This window comes from Oncorhynchus kisutch, unplaced genomic scaffold (genome assembly GCF_002021735.2).
Source record: "Oncorhynchus kisutch isolate 150728-3 unplaced genomic scaffold, Okis_V2 Okis04b-Okis11a_hom, whole genome shotgun sequence".
Taxonomy (NCBI): domain Eukaryota; kingdom Metazoa; phylum Chordata; class Actinopteri; order Salmoniformes; family Salmonidae; genus Oncorhynchus; species Oncorhynchus kisutch.
Genome location: NW_022261981.1, coordinates 8,836,026 through 8,859,415, shown reverse-complemented (window position 1 = coordinate 8,859,415; position 23,390 = coordinate 8,836,026). Strand labels below are relative to the sequence as shown.

The window sequence follows — 23,390 nt, the reverse complement described above, 5'->3', positions numbered from 1 at the left end:
CTCTTCATTACAGCAGCAGAGCACCAAAGCCCACTGCTCTGGTCCTCTGGGATGTAGCCACCGGTTATTCGGCCCCTAGATTCCCCTGGTGCTACATCAGTCAGCCAGTCGTCTGGCCCCTTGATTCCCCTGGTGGTAGATCAGCCAGCCAGTCGTCTGGCCCTAGATGCTCCTGGTGGGTAGATCAGCCAGCCAGTCGTCTGGGCCCCTAGATGCCCCTGGTGGTAGATCAGCCAGCCAGGCGTCTGGCCCCTGATAGAGCTTCTTCCTCGGGGCCTGAGAAGAGAGGAGAGGATGACTCTTTCATTCAACGTCATTGGCACAGGAAGAGGCTAACCGCTGTACTGTCTCCGTTAGATAAATCCACTCTAAGCATCACCCTGTTGAGGACTGACTTTTGAGTTTTACAGCGGGGTTGAATGACATGAACTTGTGAATCAACAGCTAATTGTCTACAATATATATATAAGTGTGGAGCCCTTTAAAACCTCTTCACAATACAGATTGAAATTATGGCCCTACCATGTGAAACCAATATTGAGGCACTAACCACAAATAAGATGCAGTAAGCTGACAGTAAACGTGAGTTTCAATCTATACCCAGCTTTAGAAATACAAATAGCCTCTGAACATATTTGCATGTTCAGAGAGGAATACGATGAGCCAATCCCGACGAGGATACGAAAGCAATTTTCACCCTAAATGGTATTTAATTGCTCTCTCGTTTGTTATTCTTCAGCTTAGACACAGTTGGCCTTTCAGTGCAGTACATTTAATGGCTTTCTAGTGAGATGTAGTTTTAGATGGTGTTCTAGTGAGATGTAGTTTAGATGGTTTTCTATTGAGCTCTATTGAGATGTAGTTGAGATGGTTTTCTATTGTGATGTAGTTTAGATGGTTTTCTATTGTGATGTAGTTTAGATGGTGTTCTAGTGAGATGTAGTTGAGGATGGTTTTCTATTGTGATGTAGTTTAGATGGTTTTCTATTGTGATGTAGTTTAGATGGTGTTCTAGTGAGATGTAGTTTAGATGGTTTTCTATTGTGATGTAGTTTAGATGGTTTTCTATTGAGTTCTATTGTGATGTAGTTTAGATGGTGTTCTAGTGAGATGTAGTTTAGATGGTTTTCTATTGAGATGTAGTTTAGATGGTTTTCTATTGAGTTTCTATTGAGATGTAGTTTAGATGGTTTTCTATTGAGATGTAGTTTAGATGGTTTCTATTGGGATGTAGTTTAGATGGTTTCTATTGAGTTCTATTGAGATGTAGTTTAGATGGTTTTCTATTGAGATGTAGTTTAATGGTTTTCTATTGGGATGTAGTTTAGATGGTTTTCTATGAGTTCTATTGAGATGTAGTTTAGATGGTTTTCTATTGAGATGTAGTTTAGATGGTTTCTATTGAGATGTAGTTTAGATGGTTTTCTATTGAGCTCTATTGAGATGTAGTTGAGATGGTTTTCTATTGTGATGTAGTTTAGATGGTTTTCTATTGTGATGTAGTTTAGATGGTGTTCTAGTGAGATGTAGTTGAGATGGTTTTCTATTGTGATGTAGTTTAGATGGTTTTCTATTGTGATGTAGTTTAGATGGTGTTCTAGTGAGATGTAGTTTAGATGGTGTTCTATTGAATGTAGTTTAGATGGTTTTCTATTGTGATGTAGTTTAGATGGTGTTCTAGTGAGATGTAGTTTAGATGGTTTTCTATTGTGATGTAGTTTAGATGGTTTTCTATTGAGTTCTATTGTGATGTAGTTTAGATGGTGTTCTAGTGAGATGTAGTTTAGATGGTTTTCTATTGAGATGTAGTTTAGATGGTTTTCTATTGAGTTCTATTGAGATGTAGTTTAGATGGTTTTCTATTGAGATGTAGTTTAGATGGTTTTCTATTGGGATGTAGTTTAGATGGTTTTCTATTGAGTTCTATTGAGATGTAGTTTAGATGGTTTTCTATTGAGATGTAGTTTAGATGGTTTTCTATTGGGATGTAGTTTAGATGGTTTTCTATTGAGTTCTATTGAGATGTAGTTTAGATGGTTTTCTATTGAGATGTAGTTTAGATGGTTTTCTATTGAGATGTAGTTTAGATGGTTTTCTATTGAGATGTAGTTTAGATGGTTTTCTATTGAGTTCTATTGAGATGTAGTTTAGATGGTTTTCTATTGTGATGTAGTTTTGATGGTCTGACTTCTAATAAACAATAGGTTTGGTAGCAACATGATGGTTTTAGGTGGCATCTTTTTTCTCCCTCCTTTCTCTCCCTCCTTTCTCTCCCTCCTCTCTCTCCCACCTCTCTCTCCTTCCTTCCTTCTCTCCTGAATGATTGATTGATTGATAGCATCCTGATCTCTGATGACTCTCTCCAGACGTCATCAGATCAGCCCTCGTCCTCTTATCTATTTTTTGATTCTACGATTTGATTTGATTCCTACAGGATATGTGATACGTCTCTTCTCTCTCTCTCTGTGTGTGTTCAGATCAGCCCACTGAGGCCTCAGAGACCAAAGAGTCAGGTGTTGAACCTGTTGAGTGGAGACCGCCGTCTCTCTGTGTCCCCTGGAGCCCCCCAGCCCCATTCTTCCCCGGGCCCCCCACCCATCACCCCCAGGAACAAACTGTCCTTCAGCCTGCTCACCGTCTCCAGTGAGTACACACATACATGGACAGATATGCACACACACACACGCGTACACACACGCGCACCTCCGCCATGTTCTCTTACCCTGCTGGCTGAATGTTTCTTCTAGGGTCGTCTCTGTCTTCCCTGGGCTCTCTAGGGTCGTCTCTGTCTTCCCTGGGCTCTCTAGGGTCGTCTCTGTCTTCCCTGGGCTCTCTAGGGTCGTCTCTGTCTTCCCTGGGCTCTCTAGGGTCGTCTCTGTCTTCCCTGGGCTCTCTAGGGTCATATCTGTCTTCCCTGGGCTCTCTAGAGTCGTCTCTGTCTTCCCTGGGCTCTCTAGGGTCGTCTCTGTCTTCCCTGGGCTCTCGAGTCGTCTCTGTCTTCCCTGGGCTCTCTAGGGTCGTCTCTGTCTTCCCTGGGCTCTCTAGGGTCGTCTCCATCTTCCCTGGGCTGTCTAGGGTCATCTTCGTCTTCCCTGGGCTCTCTAGGTTCGTCTACGTCTTCCCTGGGCTCTCTAGGGTCGTCTCTGTCTTCCCTCTAACCCACAGAAACTACGCGGAGATAGATAGAGGCAGTGTATGGTGATAGATAGAGGGGGTGAAATTTGGTTTAGACTGAAACTTGGTATGACACAGAAGGCAATGCCAATAAACTCTTGGCAGATGAACTCAAACTGGACCCTAAACCATGGAGATGGAGGGACCAATAGGAATGGCTCTTTCTTTCCAGATGGACGGCCCAGATCTATAATGATGAAACTGCTCAGGGGCAAAGACAAGGAGGAGTTTCTCAGGAGAGCCATGTGCCTGAAGGAACCCTAAATCTCCTGAAGGAACCCTAAATCTCCTGAAGGAACCCTAAATCTCCTGAAGGAACCCTAAATCTCCTGAAGGAATCCTAAATCTCCTGAAGGAACCCTAAATCTCCTGAAGGAACCCTAAATCTCCTGAAGGAACCCTGAATCTCCTGAAGGAATCCTAAATCTCTTGACGGAAACCCTGAATCTCCTGAAGGAATCCTAAATCTCCTGAAGGAACCCTAAATCTCCTGAAGGAACCCTAAATCTCCTGAAGGAACCCTAAATCTCCTGAAGGAATCCTAAATCTCCTGAAGGAACCCTGAATCTCCTGAAGGAACCCTAAATCTCTTGACGGAAACCCTGAATCTCCTGAAGGAATCCTAAATCTCCTGAAGGAACCCTAAATCTCTTGACGGAAACCCTGAATCTCCTGAAGGAATCCTAAATCTCCTGAAGGAACCCTAAATCTCCTGAAGGAACCCTAAATCTCTTGACGGAAACCCTGAATCTCCTGAAGGAATCCTAAATCTCTTGACGGAAACCCTAAATCTCCTGAAGGAACCCTAAATCTCCTGAAGGAACCCTAAATCTCCTGAAGGAACCCTAAATCTCTTGACGGAAACCCTGAATCTCCTGAAGGAATCCTAAATCTCTTGACGGAAACCCTAAATCTCCTGAAGGAACCCTAAATCTCCTGAAGGAATCCTAAATCTTCTGAAGGAACCCTGAATCTCCTGAAGGAATCCTAAATCTCCTGAAGGAACCCTGAATCTCCTGAAGGAATCCTAAATCTCCTGAAGGAACCCTGAATCTCCTGAAGGAACCCTAAATCTCTTGACGGAAACCCTGAATCTCCTGAAGGAATCCTAAATCTCCTGAAGGAACCCTGAATCTCCTGAAGGAATCCTAAATCTCCTGAAGGAACCCTGAATCTCCTGAAGGAACCCTAAATCTCTTGACGGAAACCCTGAATCTCCTGAAGGAACCCTAAATCTCTTGACGGAAACCCTGAATCTCCTGAAGGAATCCTAAATCTCCTGAAGGAACCCTAAATCTCCTGAAGGAACCCTAAATCTCTTGACGGAAACCCTGAATCTCCTGAAGGAATCCTGAATCTCCTGAAGGAATCCTAAATCTCCTGAAGGAACCCTAAATCTCCTGAAGGAACCCTAAATCTTCTGAAGGAACCCTAAATCTTCTGAAGGAACCCTGATTCTCCTGAAGGAACCCTGATTCTCCTGAAGGAACCCTGAATCTCATGAAGGAACTCTGAATCACCTGAAGGGAACCTAAATCACCTGAAGGGAACCTAAATCTCCTGAAGGAACCCTAAATCTCCAGAAGGGAACCTAAATCTCCCGAAGGAACCCTAAATCTTCCGAAGGGAACCTAAATCACCTGAAGGGAACCTAAATCTCCCGAAGGGAACCTAAATCACCTACATCTCCTGATAAAACTAACACCAATGTATGGTTGTATTGGACATGCGAGACGTACACTCCTATGTTTCTGTTCCACTCTCTGGATGATTCCCACTGTGTATCTCTCTTAGTTAGGCAGGAACCCTGATAACATGGTCTCTAACATGTTAGATATGAATGAAACCAAGGATATCAACCCTGATAACATGGTCTCTAACCTGTTAGATATTAATGAAACCAAGGATATCAACCCTGATAACATGGTCTCTAACCTGTTAGATATTAATGAAACCAAGGATATCAACCCTGATAACATGGTCTTTAACCCGTTAGATATTAATGAAGCCAACGATAAATACAATGATTGTGTTGATCCAGATGAAAATGTCCTGAGATTTACCAGAGATGAGTCTTATCTCTTGTGATTACTATAATGTTAAGCAGATGAACAACCTGTGGAGTAGTTGATCTAATAACAAATCTTATTTTCTACCTTTTTCATTTGAACGTTTGCAGGTCTTCCTAAAAAAACATCACGACCACCTTATTCATCATCTGTCTCCTCTACAGTTTCTGAATGTTCCCCGACCACCTTATTCATCATCTGTCTCCTCTTCAGTTTCTGAATGTTCCACGACCACCTTATTCATCATCTGTCTCCTCTACAGTTTCTGAATGTTCCACCGTTGCCCTTTCAGAAACATGGTCGACTGACGAGAACATCCACGCTTCATCTCCTTTATAATGCCGTTCACCACTGGAGAACATCCACGCTTCATCTCCTTTATAATGCCGTTCACCACTGGAGAACATCCACGCTTCATCTCCTTTATAATGCCGTTCATCACTGGAGAACATCCACGCTTCATCTCCTTTATAATGCCACTGGAGAACATCCACGCTTAATCTCCTTTATAATGTCGTTCACCCCTGGAGAACATCCACGCTTCATCTCCTTTATAATGCCGTTCACCACTGGAGAACATCCACGCTTCATCTCCGTTATAATGCCACTGGAGAACATCCACGCTTCATCTCCTTTATAATGCCGTTCACCACTGGAGAACATCCACGCTTCATCTCCTTTATAATGCCACTGGAGAACATCCACGCTTCATCTCCTTTATAATGCCGTTCACCACTGGAGAACATCCACGCTTCATCTCCTTTATAATGCCGTTCACCACTGGAGAACATCCACACTTCATCTCCTTTATAATGCCACTGGAGAACATCCAGAGTGGCAGGAGGAGCGGCCATTTTGTGTTCATTAACACGTTCTCTTCTTTGAGAGGACCTCTAAGAGAGGACCTCACGCTTCCATCTGATAACATTGATGTTTAATCTCTGTTGATAGAAATTCCCCGGTGTTCATTTCTTGGTGTTAAAACAAGTGGTGATTGGCTGCATCGATCGGCCACCTGATTCAACATTGGTAGTTTCATTGATGTCCTTGTATCTACCCGGGATTGGATCAATAGTGAAGCTAAAAATGTGTTTTCTAATGGGTGATTACAAGGATTGGGTGATTTCTATTGGGTGATTACAAGGATTGGGTGATTTCTCTTGGGTGATTACAAGGATTGGGTGATTTCTCTTGGGTGATTACAAGGATTGGGTGATTTCTATTGGGTGATTACAACGTAAACGTATTTAGAAAGGGAGAAGCACTCACTGACATCTGCCTTGTTGAATAGTTTATACTGCAGCTATCTGTATCCCGTCGTCTTTAAGCCCACGAGACTGACCAGTCCACCTGCCTCCCTTATTGATTCTTTAAATAATGTGGCAGGTAATAACAGATGTACTTTTCATGAAGTTAATGACCACTTTCCACTTTTCTTCGGCAACTGGAAAATGAACAGATGGGAATGATTAGCAGAATGTAGAATATTTAACTAAAGTAATTATGATCGCTTTAAGATGTTGATTGATGATATATATATATATTCAGGTTGATTTGGAGTCTGCTTGCCAGACTCACATCTTTCAATTTCTGTATTTCACCACTGCTTTGCCTTAGTTAAGTCACGTAAGAGAGCAGCAGAAGGTTCTGGAAACCAAAAATCCCACAGTACAAAATACAAAATTAAAAAAATTGTGTAAAAGGTTCATCAATCATCTGTTGAGTAAGAAAAAAGGCCTGTACAACTCCCCCATGTCAATGTCCTGTTGGAAATAAGACCTATACTGTTCCTGATGTTATTTCATGTCAATTAAATAAAAACAATTTTTTGTGAATGTGGGTTCCTCTCTGCCAAAGACAACAGAGCAAACGGATGGAAATCCCCCTGGGTTACATGTCCCTTCTCTGCTTCAGTGTGATCCTCCTGATGGGAGGCGATGGAGATCATCGGTAACTTAAAGATATCAGCGGCAGGTCATGATGACATTGGCGTCTCTGTGGTGAAATCGATGTCTTCCTCGATCACTGAGCCTCTTTATAACGTCCATCTTGACCAAATCAATCCCAACTGGTATTGTTCCTAAAGATTCGAAAATTGCCAAAGTTATACCTCTCTCTATAAATCTGGAGATCCAAGATATTTTACAAATTATCGCCCCAAATATCTGTACTGCCATGTTTTTCTAAAGTCCTAGAAAGATTGGTGTATAAGAGAATGCTGAAACATTTAAATCAACACTGTATTCTATATGAGCACCAATATGGTTTTTCATAAAAAACTACTCCACAGATACGGCTCTTTCGCAACACAATGAACGTTATCTTTAGAGATTTATCCCAAAGCGTTTGACACGGTCGATCATTAAATATTACTTTCTAGATTGCATTATTATGTTTGTCATGATTTAACATATCATTGGATATATAGTCCATGTTTATGATAGAGAACAATGTGTTAATGCAAACGGCTGTGTATCTACCAGGGCCAAGATATCCTGTTATGTGATACAGGGTTCAAAACCTGTCTAGTTTTCATAGTGGAGGGTGAGGGTTAGTGGTGAGGGTTTTACCAGTCTAGTTTTCATAGTGGAGGGTGAGGGTTAGTGGTGAGGGTTTTACCAGTCTAGTTTTTATAGTGGAGGGTGAGGGTTTTACCAGTCTAGTTTTCATAGTGGAGGGTGAGGGTTTTACCAGTCTAGTTTTTATAGTGGAGGGTAAGGGTTAGTGGTGAGGGTTTTACCAGTCTAGTTTTCATAGTGGAGGGTAAGGGTTAGTGGTGAGGGTTTTACCAGTCTAGTTTTCATAGTGGAGGGTGAGGGTTTTACCAGTCTAGTTTTTATAGTGGAGGGTAAGGGTTTTACCAGTCTAGTTTTTATAGTGGAGGGTAAGGGTTTTACCAGTCTAGTTTTCATAGTGGAGGGTGAGGGTTAGTGGTGAGGGTTTTACCAGTCTAGTTTTTATAGTGGAGGGTAAGGGTTTTACCAGTCTAGTTTTTATAGTGGAGGGTAAGGGTTTTACCAGTCTAGTTTTCATAGTGGAGAGTGAGGGTTTTACCAGTCTAGTTTTTATAGTGGAGGGTAAGGGTTTTACCAGTCTAGTTTTTATAGTGGAGGGTAAGGGTTTTACCAGTCTAGTTTTCATAGTGGAGGGTGAGGGTTAGTGGTGAGGGTTTTACCAGTCTAGTTTTTATAGTGGAGGGTGAGGGTTTTACCAGTCTAGTTTTCATAGTGGAGGGTGAGGGTTTTACCAGTCTAGTTTTCATAGTGGAGGGTAAGGGTTTTACCAGTCTAATTTTCATAGTGCAGGGTGAGGGTTAGTGGTGAGGGTTTTACCAGTCTAGTTTTCATAGTGGAGGGTAAGGGTTTTACCAGTCTAGTTTTCATAGTGGAGGGTAAGGGTTAGTGGTGAGGGTTTTACCAGTCTAGTTTTCATAGTGGAGCGTAAGGGTTAGTGGTGAGGGTTTTACCAGTCTAGTTTTTATAGTGGAGGGTAAGGGTTTTACCAGTCTAGTTTTTATAGTGGAGGGTAAGGGTTTTACCAGTCTAGTTTTTATAGTGGAGGGTAAGGGTTTTACCAGTCTAGTTTTCATAGTGGAGGGTGAGGGTTAGTGGTGAGGGTTTTACCAGTCTAGTTTTTATAGTGGAGGGTGAGGGTTTTACCAGTCTAGTTTTCATAGTGGAGGGTAAGGGTTTTACCAGTCTAATTTTCATAGTGCAGGGTGAGGGTTAGTGGTGAGGGTTTTACCAGTCTAGTTTTCATAGTGGAGGGTAAGGGTTTTACCAGTCTAGTTTTCATAGTGGAGGGTAAGGGTTAGTGGTGAGGGTTTTACCAGTCTAGTTTTCATAGTGGAGCGTAAGGGTTAGTGGTGAGGGTTTTACCAGTCTAGTTTTCATAGTGGAGGGTAAGGGTTAGTGGTGAGGGTTTTACCAGTCTAGTTTTCATAGTGGAGGGTGAGGGTTTTACCAGTCTAGTTTTTATAGTGGAGGGTAAGGGTTTTACCAGTCTAGTTTTTATAGTGGAGGGTAAGGGTTTTACCAGTCTAGTTTTCATAGTGGAGGGTGAGGGTTAGTGGTGAGGGTTTTACCAGTCTAGTTTTTATAGTGGAGGGTAAGGGTTTTACCAGTCTAGTTTTTATAGTGGAGGGTAAGGGTTTTACCAGTCTAGTTTTCATAGTGGAGAGTGAGGGTTTTACCAGTCTAGTTTTTATAGTGGAGGGTAAGGGTTTTACCAGTCTAGTTTTCATAGTGGAGGGTAAGGGTTTTACCAGTCTAGTTTTCATAGTGGAGGGTGAGGGTTAGTGGTGAGGGTTTTACCAGTCTAGTTTTCATAGTGGAGGGTGAGGGTTTTACCAGTCTAGTTTTCATAGTTGAGGGTAAGGGTTTTACCAGTCTAGTTTTCATAGTGGAGGGTGAGGGTTAGTGGTGAGGGTTTTACCAGTCTAGTTTTCATAGTGGAGGGTGAGGGTTTTACCAGTCTAGTTTTCATAGTGGAGGGTGAGGGTTTTACCAGTCTAGTTTTCATAGTGGAGGGTGAGGGTTAGTGGTGAGGGTTTTACCAGTCTAGTTTTCATAGTGGAGGGTGAGGGTTTTACCAGTCTAGTTTTCATAGTGGAGGGTGAGGGTTTTACCAGTCTAGTTTTCATAGTGGAGGGTGAGGGTTAGTGGTGAGGGTTTTACCAGTCTAGTTTTCATAGTGGAGGGTAAGGGTTTTACCAGTCTAGTTTTCATAGTGGATCGTACTATTTGGCCCTTTGTTATTCCTAGTCTGTATCAATGACCTTGCTGTTGGGTCTTCTACCATACCTCCCTTCTCTTTACTGATGATACCAATTAGATTGTATCACCCAAGCATTTTTGATTCACTAATTAAATGAAACCAACTCAGGCCACATTTTCTAAATGATTCCAGATAAGCAAATTCTCTTTAAACATTAATACATTCAATTTGATTATATTCAATTAAATGGAACAGGCCACATCCACTAGATTCCTCAGAGCTCTAATTGATGAAACGTTATCCTGGTAGGAACATATTCATTTTGTCTGTAGCAAAGTGATGAAATCTGTTGGAATCATCAGAGTGGTTTGGTTCATCAGGTTCGCTTCTCAACGCTACACTAGAGCTGCGTTGACCCAGATCTCATGTACTGTAATATTGTCTGGGCCAGTACAGACGTCTCCTACCTACACAGATTACTCATCATACAAAAGACAATTAGACTTTTCACCACTGGCGCCATCTGTTTTGTTATGTGTTTATTCTGGTACTTGTGTATTGTCTACCGTTTTTATTCTGGTTTTTATATCAGCCTTCCAGCCACACCTGCAAACTGTGTTTGTTGTCTCTTGCTGTTGTCTGTCTCTTGTTGTTGTCTGTCTCTTGTTGTTGTCTATCGCTTGTTTTGTTTGGTGTGAATAAATAAAGCTAGACAGACCAGACAGACTAGACAGATAGACAGACAGACAGACCACACCAGACCAGACCAGACAGGGTGTCTGTTAGATCTGGAGCTCAGACAGGATGTTCCTCATCTTTAAAAAAGACTCAAACAGTTTCTCCACAACCCATCACAGTCATCATGTGTTTCAGAGCACCTCTGGTTTCCAGTGTTGTTGCTGTCGTATGCTTTCAGCTGTTTCCCTTGGGGATGAGTGGTGACCTCAGAAATAAAGATTGTCCTCTGTCTCTCTCTCTCTCGGTCTGTCTGTCTCTCTCTGTCTCTCTGTCTGTCTCTCTGTGTCTGTCTCTCTGTGTCTGTCTCTCTCTGTCTCTCTGTCTGTCTCTCTGTGTCTGTCTCTCTGTGTCTGTCTCTCTCTGTCTCTCTGTCTGTCTCTCTCTGTCTGTCTCTCTGTGTCTGTCTCTCTGTGTCTGTCTCTCTGTGTCTGTCTCTCTGTGTCTGTCTCTCTGTCTGTCTCTCTGTGTCTGTCTCTCTGTGTCTGTCTCTCTCTGTCTGTCTCTCTGTGTCTGTCTCTCTGTCTGTCTCTCTCTGTCTCTCTGTGTCTGTCTCTCTGTGTCTGTCTCTCTGTGTCTGTCTCTCTCTGTCTCTCTCTGTCTCTCTGTGTCTGTCTCTCTGTTTCTCTCTGTGTCTGTCTCTCTGTCTCTCTCTCTGTGTCTATCTGTCTTTCTCTGTGTCTGTCTCTCTGTCTGTCTCTCTGTCTGTCTCTCTGTGGCTGTCTCGCTCTGTCTATCTCTCTGTCTGTCTCTCTGTGTCTGTCTCTCTGTGTCTGTCTCTCTCTGTCTCTCTGTCTGTCTCTCTCTGTCTCTCTGTGTCTGTCTCTCTGTCTGTCTCTGTGTCTGTGTCTGTCTCTCTGTGTCTGTCTCTGTGTCTGTCTCTGTGTCTGTCTCTCTGTCTCTCTGTCTCTCTCTGTGTCTGTCTCTCTGTCTCTCTGTCTGTCTCTCAGGTCTGGAGCTGAACGGGATGGGGGTTGATAAAGGAGAGACTCCTCCTCCCCTGCCCGTGAAGGGCATCTCTGCTGATTATGGGAACCTGCTAGGAGATAATGAAGACTTGACGAGTCCCTCCACCCCTCCCCTGACACACCATCAAAGGGTAGGTTTTTAATGTGGGCTAAGAACAGCACCTTAATGATGCCACATCAATACTACGGTTAATGGAACAACAGCCCATCACGAGAGAGGGAGGGAGAGAGGGAGGGAGTGTCTGTCCACAGTCCTCAGCAACACACTCCTCTCCTCCTCCACCATGTCTGTCCTGGTGGCTACAGCCTGATGGTCCTCCTGTCTCAGCCTGTCTGTTCCTGCCTCAGCCTGTCTGTTCCTGCCTCAGCCTGTCTGTTCCTGCCTCAGCCTGTCTCCTCCTTCCTCAGCCTGTCTCCTCCTTCCTCAGCCTGTCTCCTCCTACCTCAGCCTGTCTCCTCCTACCTCAGCCTGTCTCCTCCTACCTCAGCCTGTCTCCTCCTACCTCAGCCTGTCTCCTCCTGCCTCAGCCTGTTTCCTCCTACCTCAGCCTGCCTCCTGCCTCAGCCTGTCTCCTCCTGCCTCAGCCTGTCTCCTCCTACCTCAGCCTGTCTTCTCCTACCTGAACCTGTCTCCTCCTACCTCAGCATGTCTCCTCCTACCTACAGAGTCAGGCTAGATCAGTCTCACTGGGAGGGGGAGACTTGGTAGTAAACTGGAGTCAGGCTAGATTAGTCTCACTGGGGGGGAAACAGGCGGTAAACTGGAGTCAGGCTAGATTAGTCTCACTGGGAGGGGGAGACTTGGCAGTAAACTGGAGTCAGGCTAGATTAGTCTCACTGGTGGGGAAACAGGCGGTAAACTAGAGTCAGGCTAGATTAGTGGGGGAGGGACAGGCAGTAAACTGGAGTCAGACTAGATTAGTGGGGAGGGACGGTCAGTAAACTGGAGTCAGACTAGATTAGTAGGGGAGGGACAGGCAGTAAACTGGAGTCAGACTAGATTAGTAGGGAGGGACAGGCAGTAAACTGGAGTCAGACTAGATTAGTGAGGGAGGGACAGGCAGTAAACTGGAGTCAGACTAGATTAGTGGGGGAGGGACAGGCAGTAAACTGGAGTCAGACTAGATTAGTGGGGAGGGACAGGCAGTAAACTGGAGTCAGACTAGATTAGTGGGGGAGGGACAGGCAGTAAACTGGAGTCAGACTAGATTAGTGGGGGAGGGATAGGCAGTTAACTGGAGTCAGACTAGATTAGTAGGGGAGGGACAGGCAGTAAACTGGAGTCAGACTAGATTAGTAGGGGAGGGACAGGCAGTAAACTGGAGTCAGACTAGATTAGTGGGGGAGGTACAGGCAGTAAACTGGAGTCAGACTAGATTAGTGGGGGAGGGACAGGCAGTAAACTGGAGTCAGACTAGATTAGTGGGGGAGGGATAGGCAGTTAACTGGAGTCAGACTAGATTAGTAGGGGAGGGACAGGCAGTAAACTGGAGTCAGACTAGATTAGTAGGGGAGGGACAGGCAGTAAACTGGAGTCAGACTAGATTAGTGGGGGAGGTACAGGCAGTAAACTGGAGTCAGACTAGATTAGTGGGGGAGGGACAGGCAGTAAACTGGAGTCAGACTAGATTAGTGAGGGAGGGACAGGCAGTAAACTGGAGTCAGACTAGATTAGTGGGGGGGGGACAGGCAGTAAACTGGAGTCAGACTAGATTAGTGGGGAGGGACAGGCAGTAAACTGGAGTCAGACTAGATTAGTGGGGGAGGGACAGGCAGTAAACTGGAGTCAGACTAGATTAGTGGGGGAGGGACAGGCAGTAAACTGGAGTCAGACTAGATTAGTGGGGGAGGGATAGGCAGTTAACTGGAGTCAGACTAGATTAGTAGGGGAGGGACAGGCAGTAAACTGGAGTCAGACTAGATTAGTAGGGGAGGGACAGGCAGTAAACTGGAGTCAGACTAGATTATTTGGGAGGGACAGACAGTTAACTGGAGTCAGACTAGATTAGTAGGGGAGGGACAGGCAGTAAACTGGAGTCAGACTAGATTAGTGGGGGAGGGACAGGCAGTGAACTGGAGTCAGACTATATTAGTGGGGGAGGGACAGGCAGTAAACTGGAGTCAGACTAGATTTGTAGGGGAGGGACAGGCAGTAAACTGGAGTCAGACTAGATTAGTAGGGGAGGGACAGGCAGTAAACTGGAGTCAGACTAGATTAGTGGGGGAGGGACAGGCAGTAAACTGGAGTCAGACTAGATTAGTTGGGGAGGGACAGGCATTAAACTGGAGTCAGACTAGATTAGTGGGGGAGGGACAAGCAGTAAACTGGAGCAGACTAGATTAGTAGGGGAGGGACATTACAATCAGATTTTCCCAGCTAGTGACAGCGGGTTTGACTCCAAGGCCTTGACTGCTGGTGTCATTGAGTCTTGTGTATAGTACAGTATATATATATATGAGATGAGTAATATAGGGTATATAAACATTATATAAGGTGGCTAGTGATACATGTATTACATCTACGTTTCCATTATTAAAGTGGCTAGATAGTTGAGTCAGTGAGTTGGCAGCAGAATCTCTGGAGAATCTTTAACTGCTGAGTTGTGAGATGACCTGCTACATTTCCAGGATATTCCTCTTTCTGTAATCTACTTGAAGCATCCGAGTTTAAAGCTTCATAAGGTGTTTATAAGGATGTATAAGCTGAGTTTAAAGCTTCATAAGGTGTTTATAAGGATGTATAAGCTGAGTTTAAAGCTTCATAAGGTGTTTATACGGATGTATAAGCTGAGTTTAAAGCTTCATAACGTGTTTATAAGGATGTATAAGCTGAGTTTAAAGCTTCATAACGTGTTTATAAGGATGTATAAGCTGAGTTTAAAGCTTCATAAGGTGTTTATAAGGATGTATAAGCTGAGTTTAAAGCTTCATAAGGTGTTTATAAGGATGTATAAGCTGAGTTTAAAGCTTCATAAGGTGTTTATAAGGATGTATAAGCTGAGTTTAAAGCTTCATAAGGTGTTTATAAGGATGTATAAGCTGAGTTTAAAGCTTCATAAGGTGTTTATAAGGATGTATAAGCTGAGTTTAAAGCTTCATAAGGTGTTTATAAGGATGTATAAGCTGAGTTTAAAGCTTCATAAGGTGTTTATAAGGATGTATAAGCTGAGTTTAAAGCTTCATAAGGTGTTTATAAGGATGTATAAGCCTTTATAATGTCTTATAAATGTGTCTTAATATTTCTGTATTCTCTCTTTCCTTTTTTTTAATAGCATTTGCCACCTCCTCTTCCCAGCAAGACCCCTCCTCCCCCTCCCCCTAAGACCACCAGGAAACAAGCCTCCATCGATTCAGGAATTGTACAATAAACAATGACATTAAGACACCCGATTTAAAACACACAAGGTCCCCCCTCCTCATCCCCGCTCAACCCCTCATCCCCCCCCCCCCCCCCCCTCATCCCCGCTCAACCCCTCATCCCCCCCCTCATCCCCGCTCAACACAAGGCTGCGTTAACAAAATGGCGACCTATTTCCAATAGTGGACTACTTTTCACCATCGGGTTCTGGTCAAACGTAGGGCACTATATAGTGAACAGGGTGCCATTTGGGGAAACGGACGCAGTCTGACCAGAAGTGGAAGAAGAGTATCTCACTGAGGCAACACTCCTTATTAAGCCATTCATCTTGGCTCGTGTCCCAAACAGCACCCTATTCCCCATATAGTGCACTACTTTTGACCACGGCCGATAGGGCTCTGGTTAAAAGTAGTGCACTACGTAGGGAATAGGGTGCCATTTTGTGGCAGAGCCTCATTGATCCTTTTCAATTTTTGCCTGAAGTGTGATGATGCGGTCTACTTTACCATAGGTTAGATAGGTATTGATGCGGTCTACTTTACCATAGGTTAGATAGGTGAATCAGTTTCACATGATTACTGGTCACTGAATGTGTTGATACCATCTACCATCTAGGACTCCATTCTCCACGTGATGCCACTTAGTTCAGGCCTTTGTAATGCTATGAGATAGAACCTATAGAACCTTTAGAATGAGTGAAATGAATATAGAATCAGAACCAGGTGAATGAAGTGTTCTCTGGTTCTGTCTTTGACCAATAGACAGGCTGGTGAGTGACGACCAACATTCTGACCCCTCCCACCTGCCCTTAGGAGCTGGGAGCACATAGTAACAGAAAACATGCTTTTTATTCAGTGGTTTATCTTTTGTATCCATAGTTACAGAAAACATCCATTTTTATCCAGTGGTTTATCTTTTTCTATCCATATTCCTGCTTTGTACAGAGGTTTGTATATAGGATTTTATTTTCATTTCATTTTTTTTAATGTGGAATTTATCATGCCTTTTATTTTGTATTAACATTGCATTAGATTAAAAGGTTTGCATTTATACCCCCCCCCAAAAAAATGTTTTTTAAAGTTTTTAAATGACAGGGACTATAAAGAATTGGTATGTGAGAATCTGCCTATCGTTGATTTTCTGGGTAAGGCTTGTGTTTTCTTTGCCAGTGAACACAACTGACTCCCTCCTCCTTCATCATACGTCGTCATTGTATAGGATTTTAACGCTGACTGTTTCCAATTCACTACTGACTTCTGAATAAACTTTCTCAACTGGATGTTTCAACTGTTTCTTTGTGTTTTCGCTCGCTGCCCTACAACTTAACGAAACAAAATGTATCTTTGAAACAAATTCTGTTCCATCTGTGTTGTTGACTTTGATTAAAGGGTGTATAGCAATTAGCTGGGTGAAGTCTACACAGTCTCTTACGGTAAGGTAATGCAGGGTTATCAAGGTGAAGTCTACACAGGCTCTTACGGTAATGTAATGCAGGGTTATCAAGGTGAAGTCTACACAGCCTCTTACGGTAAGGTAATGCAGGGTTATCAAGGTGAACTCTACACAGTCTCTTACGGTAATGGGTTATCAAGGTGAAGTCTACACAGTCTCTTACAGTAATGGGTTATCAAGGTGAACTCTACACAGTCTCTTACGGTAATGTAATGCAGGGTTATCAAGGTGAAGTCTACACAGTCTCTTACGGTAAGGTAATGGGTTATCAAGGTGAAGTCTACACAGTCTCTTACGGTAAGGTAATGCAGGGTTATCAAGGTGAAGTCTACACAGTCTCTTACGGTAATGTTATATTGCGTTATCAAGGTGAAGTCTACACAGTCTCTTACGGTAAGGTTATACAGCAAGGATGTCAAACTCATTTTGCCCCCGGGGACGATTTCGTCTTCAACGAGGTCCGGAGGACCGCACTAAAATTAGATTTTATTTCCTAAAACATTGCAAAAAAGTAGTCCTCTATCCATCTTTTGGGGAAATTTCTAGTAACTATTAGCGAGCGAGCTGGACAGTCAAACCATATGAATGTAGGTCCATTGACTGTGCACAGTGATTACTAGGCAGCTGGACAGTCAAACCATATGAATGTAGGTCCATTGACTGCACAGTGATTACTAGGCAGCTGGACAGTCAAACCATATGAATGTAGGTCCATTGACTGCACAGTGATTACTAGGCAACTGGACAGTCAAACCATATGAATGTAGGTCCATTGACTGCACAGTGATTACTAGGCAGCTGGACAGTCAAACCATATGAATGTAGGTCCATTGACTGTGCACAGTGATTACTAGGCAGCTGGACAGTCAAACCATATGAATGTAGGTCCATTGACTGTGCACAGTGATTACTAGGCAGCTGGACAGTCAAACCATATGAATGTAGGTCCATTGACTGTGCACAGTGATTACTAGGCAGCTGGACAGTGAGACCATATGAATGTAGGTCCATTGACTGTGCACAGTGATTACTAGGCAGCTGGACAGTCAAACCATATGAATGTAGGTCCATTGACTGTGCACAGTGATTACTAGGCAGCTGGACAGTCAAACCATATGAATGTAGGTCCATTGACTGCACAGTGATTACTAGGCAGCTGGACAGTCAAACCATATGAATGTAGGTCCATTGACTGCACAGTGATTACTAGGCAACTGGACAGTCAAACCATATGAATGTAGGTCCATTGACTGCACAGTGATTACTAGGCAGCTGGACAGTCAAACCATATGAATGTAGGTCCATTGACTGTGCACAGTGATTACTAGGCAGCTGGACAGTCAAACCATATGAATGTAGGTCCATTGACTGTGCACAGTGATTACTAGGCAGCTGGACAGTCAAACCATATGAATGTAGGTCCATTGACTGTGCACAGTGATTACTAGGCAGCTGGACAGTGAGACCATATGAATGTAGGTCCATTGACTGTGCACAGTGATTACTAGGCAGCTGGACAGTCAAACCATATGAATGTAGGTCCATTGACTGTGCACAGTGATTACTAGGCAGCTGGACAGTCAAACCATATGAATGTAGGTCCATTGACTGTGCACAGTGATTACTAGGCAGCTGGACAGTCAGACAGTATGAATGTAGGTCCATTGACTGTGCAGTGATTATTAGGCAGTTAGACAGTGAGACCATATGAATGTAGGTCCATTGACTGCACAGTGATTACTAGGCAGCTGGACAGTCAACCTGTATGAATGTAGGTCCATTGACTGTGCACAGTGATTACTAGGCAGCTGGACAGTGAGACCATATGAATGTAGGTCCATTGACTGCACAGTGATTACTAGGCAGCTGGACAGTCAACCTGTATGAATGTAGGTCCATTGACTGTGCACAGTGATTACTAGGCAGCTGGACAGTGAGACCGTATGAATGTAGGTCCATTGACTGTGCACAGTGATTACTAGGCAGCTAGACAGTGAGACCATATGAATGTAGGTCCATTGACTGCACAGTGATTACTAGGCAGCTGGACAGTGAGACCATATGAATGTAGGTCCATTGACTGCACAGTGATTACTAGGCAGCTGGACAGTCAACCTGTATGAATGTAGGTCCATTGACTGTGCACAGTGATTACTAGGCAGCTGGACAGTGAGACCGTATGAATGTAGGTCCATTGACTGTGCACAGTGATTACTAGGCAGCTAGACAGTGAGACCATATGAATGTAGGTCCATTGACTGCACAGTGATTACTAGGCAGCTGGACAGTGAGACCATATGAATGTAGGTCCATTGACTGCACAGTGATTACTAGGCAGCTGGACAGTCAACCTGTATGAATGTAGGTCCATTGACTGCACAGTGATTACTAGGCAGCTGGACAGTGAGACCATATGAATGTAGGTCCATTGACTGCACAGTGATTACTAGGCAGCTGGACAGTGAGACCATATGAATGTAGGTCCATTGACTGCACAGTGATTACTAGGCAGCTGGACAGTGAGACCATATGAATGTAGGTCCATTGACTGTGCACAGTGATTACTAGGCAGCTGGACAGTGAGACCATATGAATGTAGGTCCATTGTCTGTGCACAGTGATTACTAGGCAGCTGGACAGTGAGACCATATGAATGTAGGTCCATTGACTGTGCACAGTGATTACTAGGCAGCTGGACAGTGAGACCATATGAATGTAGGTCCATTGACTGCACAGTGATTACTAGGCAGCTGGACAGTGAGACCATATGAATGTAAGTCCATTGACTGTGCACAGTGATTATTAGGCAGCTGGACAGTGAGACCATATGAATGTAGGTCCATTGACTGTGCACAGTGATTACTAGGCAGCTGGACAGTGAGACCGTATGAATGTAGGTCCATTGACTGTGCACAGTGATTACTAGGCAGCTGGACAGTGAGACCGTATGAATGTAGGTCCATTGACTGTGCACAGTGATTACTAGGCAGCTGGACAGTCAACCTGTATGAATGTAGGTCCATTGACTGCACAGTGATTACTAGGCAGCTGGACAGTGATTACTAGGCAGCTGGACAGTGAGACCATATGAATGTAGGTCCATTGACTGCACAGTGATTACTAGGCAGCTGGACAGTGATTACTAGGCAGCTGGACAGTCAATAAACTATGTTTGTACAGTGGCAAGAAAAAGTATGTTAACCTTCTGGAATGATCTGGATTTCTGCATAAAATGCTTATACATTTTTTTATCTGATCTTCATCTAAGTCACAACAGTAAATAAACACAGTCTGCTTGAACTAATAAACACAGTCTGCTTGAACTAATAAACACAGTCTGCTTGTACTAATAAACACAGTCTGCTTGTACTAATAAACACAGTCTGCTTGTACTAATAAACACAGTCTGCTTGTACTAATAAACACAGTCTGCTTGTACTAATAAACACAGTCTGCTTGTACTAATGAACACAGTCTGCTTGTACTAATAAACACAGTCTGCTTGTACTAATAAACACAGTCTGCTTGAACTAATAAACACAGTCTGCTTGTACTAATAAACAGAAACAATTGAACACACCGTGTAAACATTCACACTGTTCCATGAACGCCGAAGACGTGGATGTCGATTAAGGCAGCCCCCCCCCCCCCCCCCCCCCCCCCCCCCTCCGCACCGCTCTGATTCAGAGGAGGTTGGGTTAAATGCAGAAGACACATTTCAGTTTAATGTATTCTGTTGTACAACTGACTAGGTATCACCCTCTTTCTGTTGTACAAATGACTAGGTATCACCCTCTTTCCCATCCCCCAATGCAGGGTGGAAATAGTATGTGAACTCTTGGATTTGATAACTAGTTGACCCTCCTTTGGCAGCAATAACCTCAGCCAAACGTTTTCTATAGTTGCGTATCAGACCGGCACAACGGTCAGGAGTAATTTTGGACCATTGCTCTTTACAAAACTGTTTCAGTTCAGCAATATTCTTGGGATGTCTGGTGTAAACTGCTCTCTTGAGGTCATGCCACAGCATCTCAATCGGGTTGAGGTCAGGACTCTGACTGGGCCACTCTTTTGTGAACTTCAGACGTGCTGAAATTATGTTTTTTTTGGACAGCAGTGGTTTCTTCCGTGGTGTCCTCCCATGAACACCATTCTTGTTTAGTGTTTTACTCGTCAACAGAGATGTCAGCATGTTCCAGAGATGTCTGTAGGTCTTTAGTTAACACTCTAGGATTCTTCTTAACCTCATTCTTCTTAACCTCATCTTAACCTCATTCTGTGCTCTTGCAGTCATCTTTGCAGGACGGCCACAATTTGTCTTAGTGGACTGATGAACGTCAAGGCTTTTAGAGATACTTTTGTAACCCTTTCCAGCTTTATGCAAGTTGACAATTCTTCATTTTAGGTCTTCTGAGGTCTCTTCTGTTCGAGGCCTGGGTCACATCAGGCAATGCTTCTTGTGGACAGCAAACTCAAATTGTGAGTGTTTTTTATAGGGCAGGGCAACTCTAACCAACATCTCCAATCTCATCTCATTGATTGGACTCCAGGTTAACTGACTCCTCACTCCAATTAGCTTTTGGAGAAGTCATTAGCCTTGGGGGGTTCACATACTTTTTACAACCTACACTGTGAATGTTTTAATGATGTATTCAATATAGACGAGAAATACCATAATTTGTGTGTTATTAGTTTAAGCACACCGTGCTTCTACACCTGCATTGCTTGCTGTTTGGGGTTTTAGGCTGGGTTTCTGTACAGCACTTTGAGATATCAGCTGATGTACGAAGGGCTATATAAATGTATTTGATTTGATGACTGTGTTTGTCTATTGTTGTGACTTAATCCAGTTAATTCCAAAGGGTTCACATGCCTTTTTCTTGCCACTTTAGGTCCATTGACTGCCCCCGCCCCCTATTTTATTATCAAACCACCCACGGGCCGGTTTGGATCCCCTCGCGATGTATGTTTGACACAGGGTTATCAAGGTGAACTCAGCAGTCTCTTACGTTAAAGGCCCAGTGCAGTCAAAATTGTGATTTTACTGCGTTTTGTATGTAAATCTACACTATGAGTTTTGAATAAGACTCTGAAAATGATGATAACGCCCTTAAGAGTGTAAGAGCTGTTTGGAAAAGACTGTTTTGGTAGGATGGGAGTTTTTGGCGTGCTTGGTGACACCAGCAAATTACTTAATAGACCAATAAGAAAGAGAGTTCTAAACCTCTCAGCCAATAACAGCTCGTTTTCAGTTTTCCCCCTCCACACTCAGACCACTACCAGAGAATCCTATCTAAATTCTTCCTTGAGAAATTGCTCTTTGCTGAAGCTATCTTTGTTTACAATTAAAGTGTGAAAAACATAAACAATCACAGGTACTTAATTGTTACCCAGAAAAAAAAAAATTAAAAACAACAGATGCATTGTACCTTTTAATGTAACACAAGGGTATGAACGTGTACTCGGTCTCTTACGGTAATATTAAACAGGGTTTAACCTCTATATGTGACAGACAGGGGATCTAACATATCGAATATATTGTGGTCCCTGTACCTGGACATGCATGCTAAACATTATGTAAACACAGATTTAGTGACGAGCATTAGGATGACACATACTAAGTACTGTAATCTACAGTGCCAGGTGGTTGCCTGTGGAACTGACACTGTAAAGAAATGGGATCATTTATGTTTTTCCCATCTGGCTGTGGGGGGGATACAACACAGTGTTCCTGTCATCATCCAACAATTACAACAACTTAGTTATCAGTGAAATGAGTTAGGATTTGCTGAATTTGCATCATGATATGCAGAGCCGCAGCATCAAATTTACTTTTTAATTTGCCTCGTTGTGAAACAACCTTGTTACTTTGGGAGAGTGTCTGGTTGGATACGTGACACAATATGAAGCTTAAAATGAATACCCAGAGCTTCCATATGCTCCTCTGTTAAATATCTTCACTGGTATATACTGGAAACATCTGTCTTTAACATGTACTGAGTTCCTGTTAAATATCTTCACTGGTATATACTGGAATCGGGGGCCATGTAGTGCACTGTATAGAGAATAGGGGGCCATGTAGTGCACTGTATAGATACTAGGGGGCCATGTAGTGCACTGTATAGAGAATAGGGGGCCATGTAGTGCACTGTATAGAGAATAGGGGGCCATGTAGTGCACTGTATAGATACTAGGGGGCCATGTAGTGCACTGTATAGAGAATAGGGGGCCATGTAGTGCACTGTATAGATAATAGGGGCCATGTAGTGCACTGTATAGAGAATAGGGGGCCATGTAGTGCACTGTATAGAGAATAGGGGGGCCATGTAGTGCACTGTACAGAGAATAGGGGGCCATGTAGTGCACTGTACAGAGAATAGGGGGCCATGTAGTGCACTGTATAGAGAATAGGGGGCCATGTAGTGCACTGTATAGAGAATAGGGGGCCATGTAGTGCACTGTACAGAGAATAGGGGGCCATTTTAGACACTGTGTTTCAATCACATGAGACGTCCTTCTACCTCTTTCTCTCGCTCTCTCTCTCTCTTTCTCTCTATTCTCTCTCTCTTTCTCTCCCTATCTATTCTCTCCTCTCCCCTCTCTCTCTCTTTCTCTCTTTCTCTCCCTATCTATTCTGTCTCCAACTCTCTCTCTCTTTCTCTCCCTATCTATTATCTCTCTCTCTTTCTCTCTCTCCATATCTATTCTCTTCTCTCTTTCTCTCCCTCTCTCTTTCCCTACCTATTCTCTCTCTTTCTCTCTCCCTAGCTATTCTCTCTTTCTCTCCATCTCTCCCTCTCTCTCTCTCTCCCTACCTATTCTCTCTCTTTCTCTCTCCCTACCTATTCTCTCTCTTTCTCTCTCCCTACCTATTCTCTCTCTCCCTACCTATTCTCTCTCTTTCTCTCCCTACTTATT

The 23,390-nt window shown here is 43.4% G+C and overlaps 1 protein-coding gene across 1 annotated transcript in view; it reads left to right on the top strand.

The window, feature by feature from the left end:
* LOC116359717 (dedicator of cytokinesis protein 1-like) overlaps positions 1 to 16,299 on the top strand; it is a gene marked incomplete at its 5' end in the record, with an annotated part of 464,327 nt that extends 448,028 nt beyond the window's left edge. Inside the window, 3 exon segments of the mRNA XM_031813059.1 lie at positions 2,435 to 2,643; positions 11,645 to 11,793; positions 14,935 to 16,299. Of these exon segments, the coding sequence (XP_031668919.1) occupies positions 2,435 to 2,643; positions 11,645 to 11,793; positions 14,935 to 15,030 (454 nt within the window).
* Positions 16,300 to 23,390: the final 7,091 nt, after the last annotated feature.